Below are 19,996 nucleotides of genomic sequence, written 5' to 3' on the forward strand. Positions count from 1 at the left end.
CTCAAAGCAATTTCTATAGGTCTAATCTTGACCAAAACGCACGGAAAGCCCAACAACGAACAATTAATGTGTAACATGTTTGTTCCGGTTGATTATCTTCTTTTATAGATTTTCCTTCACGATGACATGCTGAGCCTATATAAAGTAATTATAACAAATGCATCATTTGTATTCAAAGACAAAAATCTCTTTGGTACAAAGTCAAAACGGAACGTTTTTAAAATGGATGAATACTTTCAGCCAGTGCCGGAAAGGGAATAAGTCATGAGGTTTGAAAATGGAATTCAAGGCGGCTTCGTTTAGTGAAATGTCAAAGCGTTTCACTTCGATTTAAATATGGAATAACTTTTCTGTGGAAATTATGACATGATTCTGGAAACGTTTTTTATCTGATATCTCCTCGCTAAATTACTTGGATTCAGTCTTTGCAATTTAAAAATCGAATGTTAATTGCTTCTAATTGAATTTATGCCTTTTATATTACGTTCAAAATTTAAACTGACTGAATTTTGTAGTTCTATTTAATAAATGTTCCTATTGAATGCTCATTGCAGTGGACGAAGTTAGTACATTTATCCTGGAGTTTCCTAAGTCGTACACATATTATATCGCCGTCTACTACTAGTAATAAATTCGACGTCGAGTCCTGGAAGAAAGTCAATTTTAAAAGTTAAATGTCAAATGTCACCCGAAATCAGAGTCCAATAAAAGAGTTAGAAAACCTAGTCAAGGAATTATGTGAATTCGAATTTAGGAAAGTCTGTCAGTTTTGCAAGAGAAGAAGTTCACGTGCAGTCGTCGACGTCGAATCGAGATTTAATATGAAATTACCTTTAATGCTCCCACCTGAAGTGTGCGGCTGCTGGCTCTGCTGCACATTGCTCTGGGCCTCCAGCTTGGTGTTGACCGAGTTCCACATATCAAACATGTTCAACATAATGGGTCCAACGGACCAACTCACGATCACAATTTATTCATTCCACTCAGAACCGCTCATCCATTTTTATACACTATAATGAATCTAGTCTCAAAATCGTTCGTCCGCTATAATACTTAAGGCTACGCACTGATCCCCGGTTTTAGATTTGTAATTATTGCGATTATCACTATATTTATAAATACATTTCTATATAAACTTTCTCAAATTCTCAACTAATGTAAATACTATAATTTGTTTAAATTTTACTACGTTATTCGGATTTAAATATCAGTCTAAAATTTTCGTTTTAATAAGGTTTTTGCTCGGGAAGATAACGTGTAACTATTTATTTGATTAACTATTTCTGTTGTGATTATTATATTAAATGTCGAGTATAAATTCATCGGAATTAGCGGAATAAATGTGTTATATTGTCTAGGTGCGGCTTGTGGTTTATTTTATTTTTATTTATTTGAATCGCGATCCGTTTTTTCTTCTTCATAGTTCGTTTGCTCGTTCTGGTCTTGAAGATGCCACCGAGTTAGATAGCGTCACACTGGGAGCACATAGTATGGATTTTTTTTTATTTTAGTGTTGGATTTTTCAGAGGCGTTCTCACATGCACTGAGTGCAATCGCGATGCATTTCAGTTTGAGTGGGGGGGTGGGGGAGGGCGCGTAGTGCGCAGGCCCGGCATCGATCCCCGTGCTTCGTGGTATGAACTAAACGGTACTTTTCTTTCTCGCTGTATGGAGCTGCAGTATACATATAGCTATGAACGCCGTTCTATTATGTCATTCACTTTGATGTTCCCTAGGTACTTTAGTTGCTAGGCTGTATCTAACTAGGTGTTTTGTCAGGCACGTCCATTGTTTGATTATTGAATATTGTATCTGCGCTCTATGATTCGATTTAAGAGCATTGTTTTAGTTTCTTCTCTTATATTTGTACTGACAGACTGATATTTCCGACGTTCCGTGTAATGAATTTTTATCCCGTCAAATATAAGCCCTTAACACAAAGCTTCATATATATAAATATGTACTACAAATATAATTATTTTCCCTAATGAAAGGACTTATATAGTCGTAGTTTGAAATCAAGCCTATAAAACACTGAAACTTATACAAAATGCCTCTTTCCCAAAGGTTGCACTGTATTTCGTTGACTAAAGTTTAAGTATTCGGAAAATGTGTCAAAGGTTATGTAAGGACGTAAAATATTACAAGGTTGTAATAGGGATGTTTTAATTACAAGAACTCGGCGTTGGTCTTAATGAAAGCCTTTTTTCACGCTTTTTCCTATAATGAGCGCTTCTTTTTTGTTATTTTAACGTACCATATAGAAGATATTTTTACTAAATTTTGCTATTTAATTTTGAATTTACAAAGTACAAAGATAACGTTTGGTTGCCTAATTTCTTAATTATAATGCTAATCAAACTCTATATGTTGATACAAGATTTAAACTATGCACAGAATATGTATAGATTTTTTTAAAGTGCACTGATTACATACGCGTTGACAAGTTCGTGAAAATTGGGAATAGTTTACCCGTTTAAAGTCTATTTTTTTATTATAAAGACCTTATGCGAAAGTCTTATGTATACTAGCGGACCCCACAGACGATGTTATGTACATACGTCTTAAATAAAGAATATCATCCAAATCTATCCAGCCGGTTAGGAGTTTAATTGCAAACACACGCACAGAAGATTTATAAAAACTTGATTTTATGGTTAGAATAGACAATAGTAACCTAGGATTCATAAATTATAGAACTCCAGTGCGAAGTTACGTTCAAATAGACATCGGTTGTCAAAATGGTCGTTGCAAAAATATATTGATAACCGCCTGCCATAAACATTAATAGGTGACCGGGTGGGCATCACATTGATATCAGGAGAAGCCGGGTGCGCCGCTATATCTATAAATAGTTTGACAAATTAGCATTCTGCAGTGCGTGCGAGCGCTGCATTACGCAATGTTACGTCGCGGCCGCTCACTCACACATTCAAACGTTTTGGTGGTTTCTGTATAAGCAATACGCTGAAGCGAGAGCGATTTAATAAGGCAAACTCAAAAAAAATAGTAACAAAACAATTAAGCTTTAATTATAATGAAGTTAGTAAGGTCTGAACATGTCTGCAGTATATTTTGTTGATTAAATTTATGTCAGAATCGAAATAATACAGATAAACTTTCTATAATGCTGATAATAGTTCACAGATTAAACCATGACTGGAACGACAATTGCTGTCTTTACGGAGTTTTATTTTATTCATAATAATTATTTTGAATTATTCCTGCTAAAAACTCAGGTTAGGATTCCTATTGCAATTGATAACGTATAACGACTAGTCGTAATGTACTGTGAGGATTGGATGCTAACCATTAAAGAGGAGCAGAAGCTACTGGTGGCGAAACGGCTAAGGCGTAAAATCCAGGAGGTGCCACAAGACAGCGCTAGTAAATCAGCGGAGTGCAAGACACTTCTTGGGTCGCAGAGCCAATAAATACAATTACATACGGAGTAAGTATGTGTATTTAAACAACTGAATAAAACAAAGGCGTCACAAACTGGAAACGCTCGTGCCTTGCGCCGGCGTCGCTAGTGAAAGTTGCTACAGCCAAAAATCTTGTGTGAAAGTTGGAGAGAGCCTTTTTGATCGATGCCATAATTATTATTACACATTATAAGAGATATGCTAAAAGCAAAAGGCGGATGCGAGGCTTTTGGGTATTGACGATTGACGTTTGTATTTTTGGTTTCTCTTTTGTTTTTCATTGTCCGAACCGATGTTTTTATCTACGTCAAACGGATAATATTTAGCAAGTATTTATTTTATATATATTTCATGTTTTACTAAAATGTCTTGATATTAGTCCTTATTCAAATATTTTAGTTAATTCTTTTTGATAATTGTACTTTCGGATTTATATTTGGATAACTTCAAAAGTTACGAAATTGCGAAGGCTATTTAATTTCATATAGTAATACTTTTGGTTAATTTAAACTAATGTTAATGGCTACAGTTTGGTAATTTTACCTTCTACGGGTTATTATTTGGAAATTTTGATGACGTTTCGTCAAAAATTATCTATAACTCAGTTAAATAGTTCTGGGTTCGATTCGACAATGAGACGTCTGTGAAAACTTTTTCCCCTTTTACAAAGACAAAAAAAAAGATACTAACTTTTTGGTGATTAAAAAAACCCAAGTATAAATACATATATTTGGCTCTGTCGAAATAGAAAGGACAGTCGTAACAGGAAAAGAGAAACTATTTTTTTGCGATGAAATCTTTAAGCTTTCACCATTCAAAAGTTTTTTGCAAAACGTTAGGATAAATCGTAATTATATTTGTCCTTACTAAATAATCTGTTTTATCTACTAATTAAATTTAAAAAAAAATGATTTGTTTGTTTGTATAATTTACGTTTGAAAATAAAATCAGCAATTTATTAATATATAAAAAATATTTTCAGCGACTGTTTTATAAATACAAATCGTATTTAATCATTGTGTCAATAACTTAGTGACAACGTAAAATCTCTTCAACCTTAACCTAGTATTAGAGCAAATAAAAAAAAAGTCAAAAACATGGTAAAAAACGCCCTTCGATGCCGAAAGAGAAAAATTATTTCCCAATAATTTCCCAACATCGGACCTCTCTTACGAACAGAAGGTCGCCGCTAACTCCATCTCGCTCCCACACTATGCAATACATCTCATGCAACACGGGACCTTGATAAATTGCAAGTTTCGTGAATAGATAAAATAATTAATATACGGGTAATTATTATTCCAGCTTCAAAAATCCAGTGAACGCAGCCTTAAGTTAGCGCTAAATAATAGCGCATAAATTTTGTAACTTAAACTTTATTTTTATTATACTCGTTTACAATTACCATAAACTCAAGTTACGAAACCCTTAACGGACGAACAATCTTAATACTATTACTCACATCCAACGCAATGCATTTGGTACAATCCGTTCGGAACACACAAAGTCAAAAATCACTGGCCACTTGCAAAAAAAATTAAAAAGTTACGACACAATTGTCAAAGTTGTCAATTTCGGGTTCCAAATTTGAATTTCGGCGCGGGGCGGCCGCGCGCGCGCGTTCTGCAGCTCAAACTGAATTTTGTAAGCGCAGGCGAATGGTCGACAGTCATACAAAGCAGGACTGTGAAGGTACTGGCCACAATAATTTGAAGAGTTCTAGCAATGAAATACGATATATAGGATCGAACGCTTACTTTTACTTTTAATTTTTATAAAGCCAAGCAGGTGTTGATTTAGTTGACACTAACATCAATCATTGCTAACCTAAAATTGTCAGAGACAATTTAGCTTCTAAATGCTTCTAATTAGAACCGAACATGTTAAACCGTCACTTACATTACTCAAACGCGTTGGATATGTTTGTTTTTTTTAAATATAGATAAAAAGAGAAAAGCTTAAAAAATAAACTCAATTTAAATCACCGAAAAGGTTATCTTTACACTTATGCACTCAGAGAAGCTGTTAGAAATAATACTCGACAATAATATTATGAATTTTTTCAACAGACCTACACATTTTTTTATGAAAGGGCGTACCTTTCATAAAAAAATGTGTAGGCCTGTTGTAAAAAGTGTAAAAAACAAAAGTAATTCAATAAAAGCAATGTAATCTTTTTGGTTTTCAAAATCAATATCTAAAAAAAACATGGTCCCCTCATATTTTTTCGCAAATTTAACCCTTTGTGAATCCCCAAATGACAGGACATGTAAAGTCCATTGAACAGGAACCGGGTTGACTGGTCAGCAGAGGGTAAGGGTCATTTTGAAAGAAAACTCTTAAAAAACTAAACCAGATTACAACAAAGCATTCCAAATTGTATCTCATTTCGTATTCTTCCTGTGTAAGATATAAAACTAGCATCTGCTAAAGTGCGGAAATATTATTATTCCCTGAAGATTGGAACACAACTAAGAGTAGCAAAAATATAAGTCTAGAGCTTCGATTATCAAGAGTTGAAAGCTCTGTAATCCATAGCAGAGGACTTTATTTTATAGTAATTATATACCTATAATAAAGGCCAAAATTTCGTTGAAATTAACCAAAAAGTTCAAATATAAATAAAAATAGCCTGTATTCGAGTAGTAAGGATAACATTATGTTTATTTTTTTTTAATAGAACAACGGGCAGGAGGTTCATCTGATGTTAAGTGATGCCACCCATGGACACTCTCAATGCCAGAGGGCTCGCGAGTGCGTTGCCAGCCTTATAAGAATTGGTAAGATTTTTTCTTGAAGGACCCAAGTGGAATTGGTTCGGAAATACTTCAGTGGGCAGCTGGTGCCACTTTGTGGTAGTGCGCAGCAAAAACTGCATTAAAAAACTCTTGTGGAACGACGGACGTCGAAGTTATAGGTGGAATTTCGTATTCTGCCTCGACGTCCGATGATGAAACTCAGCTGCAGAGATTAATCCGAACAACTCCTCTTAATACTCTCCATGGAAAGATGCAGAGTGACCCCACATCTCTTCGCATCGCCAAGGGAAAATGTTCCTATGAATGAATATAAAACCTATGACGGATTGAAGACCTCATCCTTGAAGGAGATTGTCTCTCATCTTCGCTATTATCAACCAATATTTCCCCGCTATCTCTTTTATTTCATTATCCCAGTTTCTGGTAGACGTCCTGTCTTTTTTCCTCCCACTGGGCCATTTCAAGTAAAGGTCTGATTAAAAGTACAAATACAATTTCTACATGTATATCGGTACCTAGGAAGTATGGGTCGACAATTATAAAGATGTATCAATATTTAATAAAAAAATATTTTGAAAACAACGAAGCAACTCAAGTGCGTAAGATCTCCAAATTAAAAGTAAGACAGTAAACATACACTGCCCTAATTTCACACGATAACATATCATAATATCACAGATAATTTATCAGTGGTGTGAACGAACGATAAAGTATGTAAAAATGAACTAAAAAAACCTAATCTATTGGCATATGTCGTGGATTGATCACAAGGTGCCTGCAAGTACCTTGATTGAATATCAACTCCCATATAATGAAATTGACTTGAAATTGAAAGCTTCGTAATAGCGAGATAGATAATAAAAAATATTTTTTTATTTTGTATATAACAGCGAGCAAACAACCGGATGTTAAGTGATACCACCGACGAACACAAATTGCCAAAAGACTCGCAAGTGTGTTGCCGACCTTTTAAGCTGGTACGCTCTTTTGAAGGACCCTAAGTCGAATTAGCTCAGAAATACTTCAGATTACTTGTATTGTTTTGATTAGGGTAAAATAATCGTATTTCACTGTGATAAGACTTGACTACTAGCCTATTTGACCTTGCAATTATATAGACACATTTTCTAATCTAAAACACAGAACTATGAAGGCAATTCCAAGGATAAAATACGGCCTACAGTCGAATTTTGTATTAAAATCAATGATACATAAATTCTAAATTGCAAAATCTATTAAGTATTGGAGTACTTGTGGAAAGATTGACGTAATACAATGCATCTATTTCATAGACCAAATCCGTAAAAACGCCTACGTATATAGGCATTGAACAAATTCTATAAAATTCTGATGACCTAGGACAAATTCCCAATGCTTAAGGAAAACCACTTAATGTTACAAATTATAGAAAAACGCATACTTTTATGCGGTTTTACTGTTTTAATGTTTTAGCTCTAAAACTTGGCAGAGATATAGAGTATGCTGCCAAGAAAACTAATAACGATTCGTTTTGGAAAATGTAAGGGCTATAAAACCCTAATATATCTGAATTTTGTCTTAACCTATTTGTCATCAATAAAGTTTTTGATTATTATTATTATATATTTTTAATTTGCTTACAAGAAATCGAGGTTCAAATGGCAAATTTTTAAATGGAATAAATGAATGGTACAGTGTGAAATATATACATATATCATGTTTGTTTGTTTTTGAATTTAATACACATTATGTCTTACTTGAATCTATGATCATATTATTTGTTAATCTGTGAGAATTGTGACTATTAGGATTACATACGCTCAAGATTTTATATAAGAATTTATTTTATCAGATTACAGTGAAACTTAATATTATTTTTTTTCAAGTTATCGTATGTTTAAATCTTAAACTTTGCCTGCAGTAAGGTATCTTTAAAAATAATATTTAGTTATTAATAACTGTATTCAATTTTGGAAATAATTAATATTTAAATCCAACAATACATAGATTGTATAAACGTTAACTCAAAAACGGATTATATATTGTATCAATAGTAAAATTACAATATTTGCTGACAAATTTTTGTTACTATCGCAAAATATTTTTGCATATGCAATGAAATTTAGTATAACTAAAATAGTCAGTATATTTCAATATCAAATTACATTAGATAAGTGTTAAATTATATATTATACATAATCCTTAAATTCATTATGGTTCTGTACTTAAATAAAGTCTATATTACTCTTTTCTCTATAGATAACTCTATTCACAAACAAGGCAAGTATTAGTGGTATTGAAAAGTCCGCGCATGTAGTTCCATGCTGAAAAGTCCTAAACACGACTTAAGCGCATCTAATGAACTTACAAGCCGGAAACTTAACCTCGTCATAAAAATCAGACACGTAGCACTTTCGTAGTATCAAGATGCTACGTCACTGCTACGCTCCGATAATTGTCTACAATTTTTACACGTTGCGAAGAAGATATTGAGTTTACTTTTTTTAAGATATCGACATAATAAGCTTTCGAGTCGTGAATTAACTATCAAAATGACTCTTACTTTAATAAATAATATATTTCTCATTCTATATCTTTATATAAATGGCACTACAACCTTTTAGGTCTGGGCCTCAGATTTCTGTATCAGTTCGTGATCATTTCTAATAGGCAAGTAGCGTGATCCACCTTTTGTACCTTGATACAGACTCGCGACTTTTTGGTCTACCGTCTAAGGCATGCCGGTTTCCTCAAGATGTTTTCCTTCACCTTACGAGGGAGTGTTAAATTCTATACATAGTGCAAGAAAAATCCTGGAGTAAAGCTAATAATCTAGTATTATATATTTATATTACAGTATAGCCATTATGTAGTACATGAGTGTATTAAACCTTTTTTTTAAATATTCACCAAATACTTTTTTTATAACATTCAATGCAAACTTTGTTTTTTGTTTCTTTACCGTATTAGTTTAGATTGGCACTGTGCCAGACCATTCACACAGTAGAATGTCGTGTTTAGCATATTACTATGCACTTTTAATATTAAGTTTCACTGTATCTTAATAAAAAAATATAAATCATCATTATTAAAATTTTCGTAAATTAACAAAAAGTGTCGGACGAAGTTCAAATTAAAATGCCATGTATTAAATTCTATACCAGTTTAATAAGGAGGTTTTTATCCATTTTCGCTGAACTCCCAACAAATTAATAAGCTGCAATTAAAGAAATTGGATATTTCAACATGTTGCCAAGGAAACGGTGCCTGTTGCCAAGGTTTTAAATTGTTTAAATAGAACTTACCTGAAATAAAACATCAACTGGAATATTCATCACTTACCTGAAAAATAATAAAAATATATCGTACAATAAAAATACAATTGTCATAAAATTGAAGATGCATATCATGTTTTATTGCTATCTTAAAAATTTGTATTTGGATTGAATTTTAATTATGTCATTAAATTATATATATGGAGGACACGAAATGCCAAAAAGTTAATTCTGTAGAAAGTTAATTTCACTTGGCCGTCGCACATTGTATAGCTACACATGTCTTTCAACATTTTATATCAATTTTTATATGTTAACTTTAAAGAATACAAGGTCTATTTAAACAATAAAATTGCTTCAATATCTTCTCTGATACACCCATAACTAAACTCTGATATTACAAAATATATTTTCTTGCAACTTTAGTACTTTGGTGGATACGCCACGAATCAAATGTAAGTGCTAAAAACAGGTTTATAAGCCCTAACTGCAGCATCCCGGATCCAAACACACATAAAAGTACGCGGCTTCGCATCAGCTGACCTAAAACTGTGTCACTAGCGGTCCGAAACGGTAAATTTAAAATGTTATTGCTACTGCATAACAGATGGCGCTAAATAAAGATTATTTTTAGTTTTGTAGTGCTTTCTATATGGGTCAATGATAAGTGTACTTTACCTATCATTAATTTGTGTTTATCGGTAATGACAAATATTATACAATAACGTAATCATAAGTATTCATTTATATACGATAGTGGGGAACACTTTAAACAATGATGTAGAATACCTACGCAGACAAGTAAAAGAAGATACTATAATTCATCATGATATATTTCTGGTTATAAAGCAGCTGATAATAAATATAGTATAGTCCAGTAAGTAATATTAAATAAGACACCAATAGCAATTTAAAAAAATATACATCTTAAGAATGTTTAATGCAACCATACACCTTGGCTACATCCATTTAGTAAGGTTCAAGTTTATGTTCCAAGAGAACATTTATATTTTTATCTTCTCGCCAACAGGTGGCACCAATGCACTGATTATAGGTGTAAAGTAGTTTGTTTTAATGATCAAATATCATTATGATACACTGTTAATCTAATCGAAAAAATAATAATAGACTTTAAAAAATATCATGAAGCCATTAGTAAAAAGAATTTTCATTAAAATTATAATTGCGAGAAACTTAGGTCCGCATTTTTTAAGGTTTATCCGTCTTAAATATAGCCTGGGGTACTGACACAGTTCGGCAGTGACAAAATGTCAATTTAATACTACAGTTTTGGAATACGGCTCTGAGCTAATAAATACCATAGACAATTATTATTCGTTTATCGATTAAGTAAGGTAAGTATTAACTATTACTCGAAAGCCTGGATTTGATTATCACCACCAACTTGCCAGTTAATTCTATATTCTCTGTATATCGTCTATATTGTCTATATATATCTTAATATATATAAATCACGTGTCACGTTGTTTGTCCGCTATGGACTTAACTACTTAACCGATTTTAAATTAAATTTGCACACCGTGTGCAGTTTGATCCAACTTAAAAGATAGGATAGCTTACATCTTGCAATATTATTTTATTGCAAATTATTTGTTTATTATGGTAGGGGAGCCCAAGAGGGGATTTCGGGATTTACTAAAGCGCGGCAGATTAATATATAGGGGGATACCTTGTACCCGGTTAAGTACCTCCACAAAATATGAGGCCCATATATAAAGCCGCACGTGAAGGAGATAGGATCAGTTTAGTAAAAAAAAATTGACCATCAGAAATTCCCGAGCGCGTCAGATTAAGGTAGGGTGAGTTAATTACATCCTAAAAAGTGTATATTCCACTAATCTGACAATTTGAGAGTGACGGAAAAAAAGGGGAGGGCAACAAAGTTGTAAAAAAAAACGTCATCTAAATTAGTCGTCGTCAGAAATAATTCAAGAATAATGAAAAATATATAATCTGACGATTTCCGCAAGCCGAAATAACAAAAATTCGTCGATAAAGTTAAATGCGTGCAGCTGCGTGATGCCTACATTTCCTTAAACCGATCGGAATCTACTAAACGGCGTTCTAAATATTTCCCTCAAAATTACATTTCCTGTGAATTTGAACCGATTAGGACCGATAGATTTTGAGAAATTTTGAAAAATCTTAAAAAAATAAGAAATATTTTTTTTTAAAGTGGTTTCTTTATCGATCAACTTCAAAAACTAATCCGCCTTTGAGCTTAAAAAACCACGTCGATCGCCACCAAGCTGGTCAAAAGCGGTTGATTCGTTCGAGAGATATCGTACACGAAAGAAACCCGAAAAAGTGTTTTTTCGGGATTACTCCAAAATTTTGTCGTTCGATCAATTAAAATTGCAAAATTATTTATGAGGATGATAAAACTGCGTCGAATGCCGCCAACCGCGTGAAAATTGCTTGATCCATTCAAAAGTTATTGCGGTTTGAAAATTCCAAAAATAGTGTTCTATGAAACTTCTATCAGACTTTCGAGCTGGGAGAGCTCAAATGCATAGAAATGTTATTTCTTTGAACTCAGCGAGCTCAAAATATCAATTTTAAGCGCCCAGGAATGGAATTAGCGGGAAGTTGCAGGGATGGCCCTTTAGGTGAACCGTTTTTCTATTTTTTTTTTGGCAGATCAGGCGAATCCCTCTAGATAATCGTCAGATTATGAGACAGTACGTTTAGAACATAAAGATGAACCACATATATCTTAATCTGACGCGCTTGAGTATTTCAAAATTGCGATTTTTTTTTGCAAATTAAGAAAATGGCTGTGGGTTTGCGTCCCATCGAAATCGTCAGATTAGTGAATGAGAGCTTTTTTTTGGTGCACTTAACACTCCCTTAGAAAATCTGACGCGCTCGATAATTTTTTTTTTTTAATTTTCAACCCTTAAATACAACCACCCGCATCATGCAAACGATCAGATTAACATACGTACATTATTAAAAATACGTAGGGCATAGATGCTATCAATATCTGACGCGCTCGAGGATGTCCATGCAACAGTTTTTTTTTACATATTTAACTATCTATAGCCGCTTCCCCCACCGATGAAAAGGAATTTATCATATAACATTTTTTTCTTCTTTTTATCTAAGCTTTGCATCCCAATAGGTCTCTACGACGCTCGAGTAAATCCCCATTTAGCATCGTGGGCTCCCCTACCATTATTTGACAGTCACAATTCTAAGAGATGGCGCTGTGTTGAAAGTACCAACGTTTCACATAAGCTACAATTTAATGGCATAACTACCAAAAGAGTATGGTGGTCCCCATTACTGGTGTTCTCCTACCGTTTCCCTTGAATAGTTTACTATAAAATAACAAAAACCTTAGCCACAGCAACGCTTGGCCGAGTTTGCTAGTATATAAATATGTGTCTACGTTATACCACTCAAGTACGGTATAGATGTTAACGTAAAATTGTAAAAACCGTTAGATTGTAATCTATCGGTTATCGGTTATCGGTATTCGGTAGATTGTACTACACTAACTTAGTTATCATTCAAACTTCTTTGGTCAATTACAGATTAATTTTACTTCCCAACAATTTCATATAACTACCGAATAATAATACTTTAATTTGTAAGCAGTTCGTTGAGGTTCACAATCTTTCGACAGTTTACAATCTCGCGAGATAGATTACAATCTAACGGTTTTACAATTTTACGGTGACATATATAACAAATGTTCTCTTAATAATTAAAAAAAAACATATCTAAAGATTTTGGACCAGATACATTTCTGTGTTTATTCGTTTAATATGCAAGTTGGTGATCGGTTACTGCGCGACCTGTTTCATGTTTTACCGGTAATCAAACCCTCTCAACCTTAAGGCTATACGCGTTACGCAACTACTGTACAACTTAAACAAAAGTATCGATTCATTATTCCAGGCTAAACTAGGTTAGCTATTTTTACTGACTTATCCCGTGAGACCTATAATGAACTACCTGAAACCTCGTATGAAATTCATTTTAAATATTTGTTACCCTTATATTTACTTACATCAAAGATTGTAGCGATTTAATATATCCATAAAAAGCATATATATCTATTGCCAGCAATAGAGGTAACTCTACAAGTCGCTATTATGACTGTTTTTTTTAGATTTAAAAACGGGCAATTAATAAAAAAATCATGCGTAATGTGAATTTTAATCTAACTTAATTAGACTTAGGGTCCTTTAAGAAACGAGCGTAAAGTAAATCAGTGCCGCTAGAACCTTTTTAGGTCTGGGCTTCTGATTTCTGTATCTGTTGCATGATTATTTGTCAATTAATAGGCAAGTAGGTGATCAGCCTCCTGTGCCTGACACACGTCGTCGATTGTTTGGGTCTAAGGCAAGCCGGTTTCCTCACGATATTTCCTATAACGTTCGAAGTAATGTCAAATGCGCACATAGACAGAAAGTCCATTGGTTTATAGCCGGGGAGAGAAAAGAAAAAAGAGCGTACCAATTTTTAAAAGGCCGGCAACGCACTGTACACTGTACACTGTACCACTGTACTTGTGGCAATGTGAGTGGCTATAGGCGGTATCGCTTATGATCAGATGAGCCTCCTGCCCGTTTGCCCCCAGTTATATATGTATATAATAAAAATAAAAATGTGTGTGTGTACTAGGTGTACACACGTAAGAAGTGAAATTTCTTTATGACCTTATTTTACGAAAAATGATCTACTACATGCAACTTTACAGAAATTGGTTGAATAAAGTTAACTTAGATTAAGTTTAAATGAATAGAATACAAATAATACAATTATTTCATTCTACTTTATTACTACTAAGATTATTAAAGAATTTCATTTATTGTAATATAATTATTACTATCATTGTTATCGTTATTATATATTTTTGTTTTTAATACAAATGTTATACATTTTATGAACGCACTACACGGTTTTTGACATAAATAATAATGATTTAAAAGCATAATTTCTGTTTATAACTAAACATAATACTGCAATATTAATTAAATATAACGTGAATATAAATAACAGTAGGTTGCGGTAAGCCTGAAGTTAGTTTTCAGAGGTAGGCAAACTTCACAAACAACAAATCTTGCAACTAATCAATAAACTGGATCCGAAATCGCAGGACAAGAAAAAGATGGCGCGTAACGGGAAAATGTGACGACGTCACGTGACGTACATTTTTTTCCAACGCCGATAAAGAAGTTTCACTTCAAAAATGTATAATTGTGTAATATTGAAAAACGTTATCTCTACTAAACATTTATTGAGTTCATTAACTTAAATTATTCTCATAGGTTTTCATATCAAGGTTAGTCAGTTAAATTAGTAATAGATATTTGTGAGTTATTATACTCGTAACAGTGAGGCGTGCTGGATTTGTATTGGTTTTTATTTTTGGCGGATTTTTACGCGCAGTCATTTATTATAAGAAAACTAGCTGACCCGACAAACGTACATTTCTAAGAAACATTGTTTTAGTTCAATAAAAATAACTATCTGCTATAATAAAAAATAGTAAAGGAGTGAAAATTAAGGGCTGTATGTAATTTTTTTTTTGAATAAAAAAATTAAAACAAAAAAATTGTCTAAAAATTATTTTGGGGGACACCCCTTAACACTTAATGGTCTGAAAGATAGTAGCCGATTCCGAGACTTACTGAATATACATAAAAAAATTCATAAGAATCGGTCGAACCGTTTCGAAGGAGTATGGGAACGAACATTGTGACACGAGAATTTTACATATACAGATAATGAAATATTAGTTGCATCTATAGAAAAGTTTATCTTTATTTTTTTAAATAAGACCTAATATCTTTATAAAACAAACAAATATAATAAACATTTAACAATCTAATTGTACAAATTAATACTTTAGCGTGAAAGGGTTGGTGACCGCATCTAGAAAAATGTCTGCCTTAAAGATATGGGCTTAAGTGACGTTGTCAGGTCGCTAATATTTAATCCTATCGGTAATCCTTATCTAGACAACTAAGAGAGGAGTGTTAGCGTAGTGGCATCAGCGTGCGACTCTCTTTCCTGAGTTCGTAGGTTCGATCCCCATTCACCAATGGACTTTCTCTCTATACGCATTTAACATTCGCTCGTGCAGGAAAACATCGTGAGAAAACCGGTTTGCCTTAGACGCAAAAAGTTGACGGTTTATATCAGCCAGAGGTGGCTGAGCACCTACTTGCCTTTTAGATGTTAAAAGGAAGAGACTTGCTGTACACAATACAAGGAATCCTAGTGTGAGGGCCTTTTATCTAAATATCCTGTATATTGGGTAAAATTAAGTTTTTCCTTTCTTTCTTTAGATTGACAAATGACCATGAAACAGAGTCAAAAAACTCAGAAACACACTATTGAAATCTGAGGCCCAACCCTAAAAAGGTTGTTGAGCTCTGATTTATTTATTTTATTTTTTATCTAGATAACAACGAAGGTATTACACAAAACATTAGGAGATATTCGTTTTATAATAATTTTGAGCTTCATTCTTCATTGAACATTTTATCCATACTAACTAGAAGTACAAGTAGAAGAGACAGAAATAACATCTTCCATTTTGTTACTTTAATAAAGTAAATCTATGTTATTATTGATAAAAAATGAAATTGTGTTTCATTCCACATAAATAATAGACAATATGATGCTTTCTATTCTTATATACAGGAACTAAAAGTATTTCTAGCGTTAGCGTTAGTCTGCTTGTTAAATATGTTTATCAAATTTATGTTTGACGCACATAACCAACACTTCTTGTCGCCATTAATCTAAAAATAATGGATCGATGCGATTTACCTGACGTAGTAGTTGTGGAGGCCGTGGTTATAGACATGCTGGTTGACGCATTCTCGTTAGATGTAGCCGTCATCTCTACTATCCTGTCCACGGCTATCCTATTCCCGGGCAAAACTCCCGAACTCTCCGGTGGCTGACTCTCCTCCTCTGCATCACGCTTAGGACTCAACGTCTGACTCAAATCGTTCGCCACGATCACGTTCACCGTCGTCAAGGACTCCATATCAGTCTCTCCTTGTACGTGGGAATTGTCGATGTAAACCGCCGCCGAGCGCGCCCCCAGCGTCTCCATGACGCTCTCGGCCAACGAGCGTGTGGACATCTCGTCCATATCAATGTCCTGTTTGATGTCAATAATGATCTGATGCCGCTTCCCGCTGCCCGAAGGCGTCTGGACCTGGTGAACGCTGACCTGAGCGTCGGCGCTCGGCTGGGTGACATGGTGCTGTATCACATGCGTCAGTTGCCCCTCTAAGTTATTCCCCGCCATCGCATTCAGTCTTTTAGATACTAAATTACACAGATAAACTAATGAACACAGTTATCACGTCCTTGGCGGCTGCAGTGCGCGCAGTTGCAACGTAACTAGGTCAGGGGTCAATAGCCTTATTTTTGATAATTTTGTGCGTGGCTTGATATTGGCAGTGTTTGTTTCTTGAGGCACTAAGTGTCACATTAGCGCTGTGAGCGCGTTTGTTTTGTTCTAGGGACACATTGACACAGTGTCCTATATTTGGGATCGAGACCGCGGACGCGGCGGCCGCTCGCTCTTAGCCACTGTGAGGCCTACGAGCCGTAGCGCTACGACGCGCAGCCTTCTACACACGTACAACACTTCCGTGTATTGATCTCGCGATATTTTGCAGGTGTTGTGCGCACGGCTTATTTAAAACTTTTACTGATGCGCATAACCTCAAAATTGTAAAATGATCATATCTATTGTGCTTATGAATATTTAGAATTTAAGTAGAAATGTTAAATATGCAATGTTGTTGAGGAAGTGCTCATTATAATTTGTTGGGATTTCATAATAGCTTTTGTAGAACTATTAATCTTATCACAAAAAGGCACAGTTTCATATCATATGTATCATGTATATTTATTATTGGCAAAGAACACATAATCAAAACTCGAACTCACTTCCTCTATTCAGTTATAAGTACGCCGCAACTAACAACTCGTAGCACATATCTTCAGATATATCTCTACAAGCCGGCCTCACCTACAACCGTAGCATTTCGTGGACACGTGCCTACGCATGCGCGACGCCACCTCTTCCCTCTCTCTCTCACTCAATTAGTGCATCTCTTTCAAACGGCTTCGATCGTTCGGCAATGACGAAAAAGCATATAATCAAATTTATGTAGGGTCCTAGTATTATCTAAGTACTGAGCGCAAAAAAACTGGCCTTGATCTACTTTGAAAATATGGTTTAATAAATTATTTATTGTTATTCTTTTGTTTTTCTGTCACTTGTATACGGTTGTGAAATTAAGTTTTGACTAAATGTCTTATATACTTACAAATATAGAGTTTAAAATAAAATTGCCTGAAAATATCTAAAAAATATTTTCTGATACTCCGTCGTCCATAGCCGTTTCCCCGTGTATTTCGCAATTTAATCAAATATTGGTGGCGTAAAACATGCCTAACATATGTAAACATAACAGATATATATACTATGGTATTTACGGCAATAAATTGATTAAATTTTGATAGTAGGTTTGTACTAATAAATTAATAAAAAATTAGACTTTATAAGCTGACCCTCCGTCTCTTTCATTGCGTAACTATGATCTAACTCCCTAAAATCCAAACAAGGAAGACCAGTTGTAAACATTGTGTCCTACCTGAGTTTGACATACTAATATGTTATATTATCACTAATACTTTTTTTTAAATATGCTTAAACAGTTAAAAATTCTTTGATGAAATTTTATATAGAGAAGTCAAGGCACCCAGAGTTACGGCTAAGGCTTATTAGCAACACACAATTTAAAAAAATACTAGACCCTTTAACTATCTTTATCTTAATAAACTCTTACTAAACGAATGAACCGATTTTGATGAAATTTTTCGTTTAAAAAAATCTAACTCTAAATCTCACTTAAACAATGATCGCATTAATTAGGCGAGAGTAAAAATACATGTTTCTTTTATATAAATGGGCAAATAGGCAGAACGCTCACCCGATGTTCGGTAAAACCGCCTCCCATGAACACACATTGTCCGAAAGCTCGCAAGTGCGTTGCCGGCTTAATTCAACAAGTCATTCATTACCTAATTCAATAACCGTTAACTGTTTATTAAAACTGTTTTGAAATTTGAAAATCTCTTCGCTAAGACATCATTGAACATTACTTTAGTAACTTTAGACTTAGTCTAAACTCAAACTCAAAATAACTCTATTCATATAGTTAACCACTAATGAACGACAACAGAAAATATGTTAAATTTATTATAAATAACCTATTTTAATGATAAATATTTAAAGAGAAAGTGTCCAATAACACTTTCAGTCTCTATTAAGGGGAAAACACTCTGTTCTTATGTATTATATATTCACTTAATATGTTGGAAAACTAAAGTTATACAGAACCACTGTAGGCTTTACTTTAATGATTTTATCTAAAGAAGTAGATTTTTTTATCATCTATAATATTTCATTTTTACTCAATTCCATTGTTTCTGCAAAGTATATGTTTAAAATACTACATAGTAAAGTTGAGTTATTTAATATTGCGCTTGATTGGTATTATAAAGTTGTTAGGTTCATAACTATGTAGTACAAAACTTACCACTATTTAGCACTTAAGACTAACTCGCACTGACAATAAATCAAATGATTTTGTCCTTTTTTACACAGACACCACCCCCTGGTGTTAATATGGCCTATTGGACGCCAAGAGATGCCTATTTAAATAATAATAATAATTTATTTTCTCCCATATAACATTTGCAACAAACAATAAGATTATAGTTGAGAAGGTATTGGGAGACTGGTTTCCAAACTAGGTAAGAACCTGTGATATGGATAACCAGGCTTCCATTCCACAGTAAAGTCATATTGAGTGGTAACAAAAAGTACATAAATATATGGGTAGGCAAACAAATTTAACGTTTTAAATAAGCAAAGAAAAACAAAACAGTCAACTAGTTAGTAGAAATAAAGTTGTTTGGGTGAGGGTGCGTGTGTATGAGTGTGTGTGTATGTGTGTGTGTGTGTGTGTGTGTGTGATAGCGGGAGAGGGTATGTTCGTGTGTGTGAGTTTAAATGAACCTATATTAATTTAGAGAAACTGGAAGGGGGCAAGGAGTGGAACTTCTTGCCTTCAAGAAACGACGATTCATCGCGAGGCACCTGGTGATGTCAACAATGAAGGGCTGGAACTCCAGCGTGCTTCTACATCAGCGTTGTTTGTAAGGGGATGACGGAATCCGGTTGTGTAGTTGGACATTCTTCAATCTTTAGGCTAAGGCTCCTAAGGAGATGGAGGAACTCCTTAGGCCATTCAGAAGGTATTTTGTTGGCAATTACGTCTTTTGTTTGTACATGTTTTTATTAATTATTATTATTTTTAAGCTATTGCATATATTTTATCGCGGGCTTTGAGCGCGGCGACCGAATCAAGAAATTCCGTAACGAAAAAACCTTACACACGATGACGTAATATAGGTGCGGCAAATACGCGTTAGAGTGGGACAGAACGCATACTGCGCATTCCCATTTCGATGACGAGATCGG

The 19,996-nt window shown here is 34.1% G+C and overlaps 1 protein-coding gene across 8 annotated transcripts in view; it reads right to left on the minus strand.

Moving 5' to 3' along the window:
* Positions 1-19,996, minus strand: part of LOC125057207 (probable nuclear hormone receptor HR3) — an 85,807-nt gene that overhangs the window by 56,058 nt on the left and 9,753 nt on the right. The window contains exons 1-2 of one of the 8 annotated variants that reach the window (XM_047660741.1): positions 4,888-5,065; positions 847-1,010 (exon numbers count right to left, since the gene is read on the minus strand). The exons of 1 other annotated variant lie outside the window; for it this stretch is intronic. In XM_047660741.1, coding sequence (XP_047516697.1) covers positions 847-937 — 91 coding nt within the window. In that variant the 5' untranslated portion in view covers positions 938-1,010; positions 4,888-5,065. Of the gene's footprint in view, positions 1-831; positions 1,011-4,887; positions 5,066-16,251; positions 16,757-19,996 lie in introns of those variants that run through there. 6 more of the 8 variants (XM_047660740.1, XM_047660747.1, XM_047660746.1 and 3 more) reach the window with 6 other exon arrangements.

Source organism: Pieris napi, chromosome 16, assembly GCF_905475465.1.
Source record: "Pieris napi chromosome 16, ilPieNapi1.2, whole genome shotgun sequence".
NCBI lineage: Eukaryota > Metazoa > Arthropoda > Insecta > Lepidoptera > Pieridae > Pieris > Pieris napi.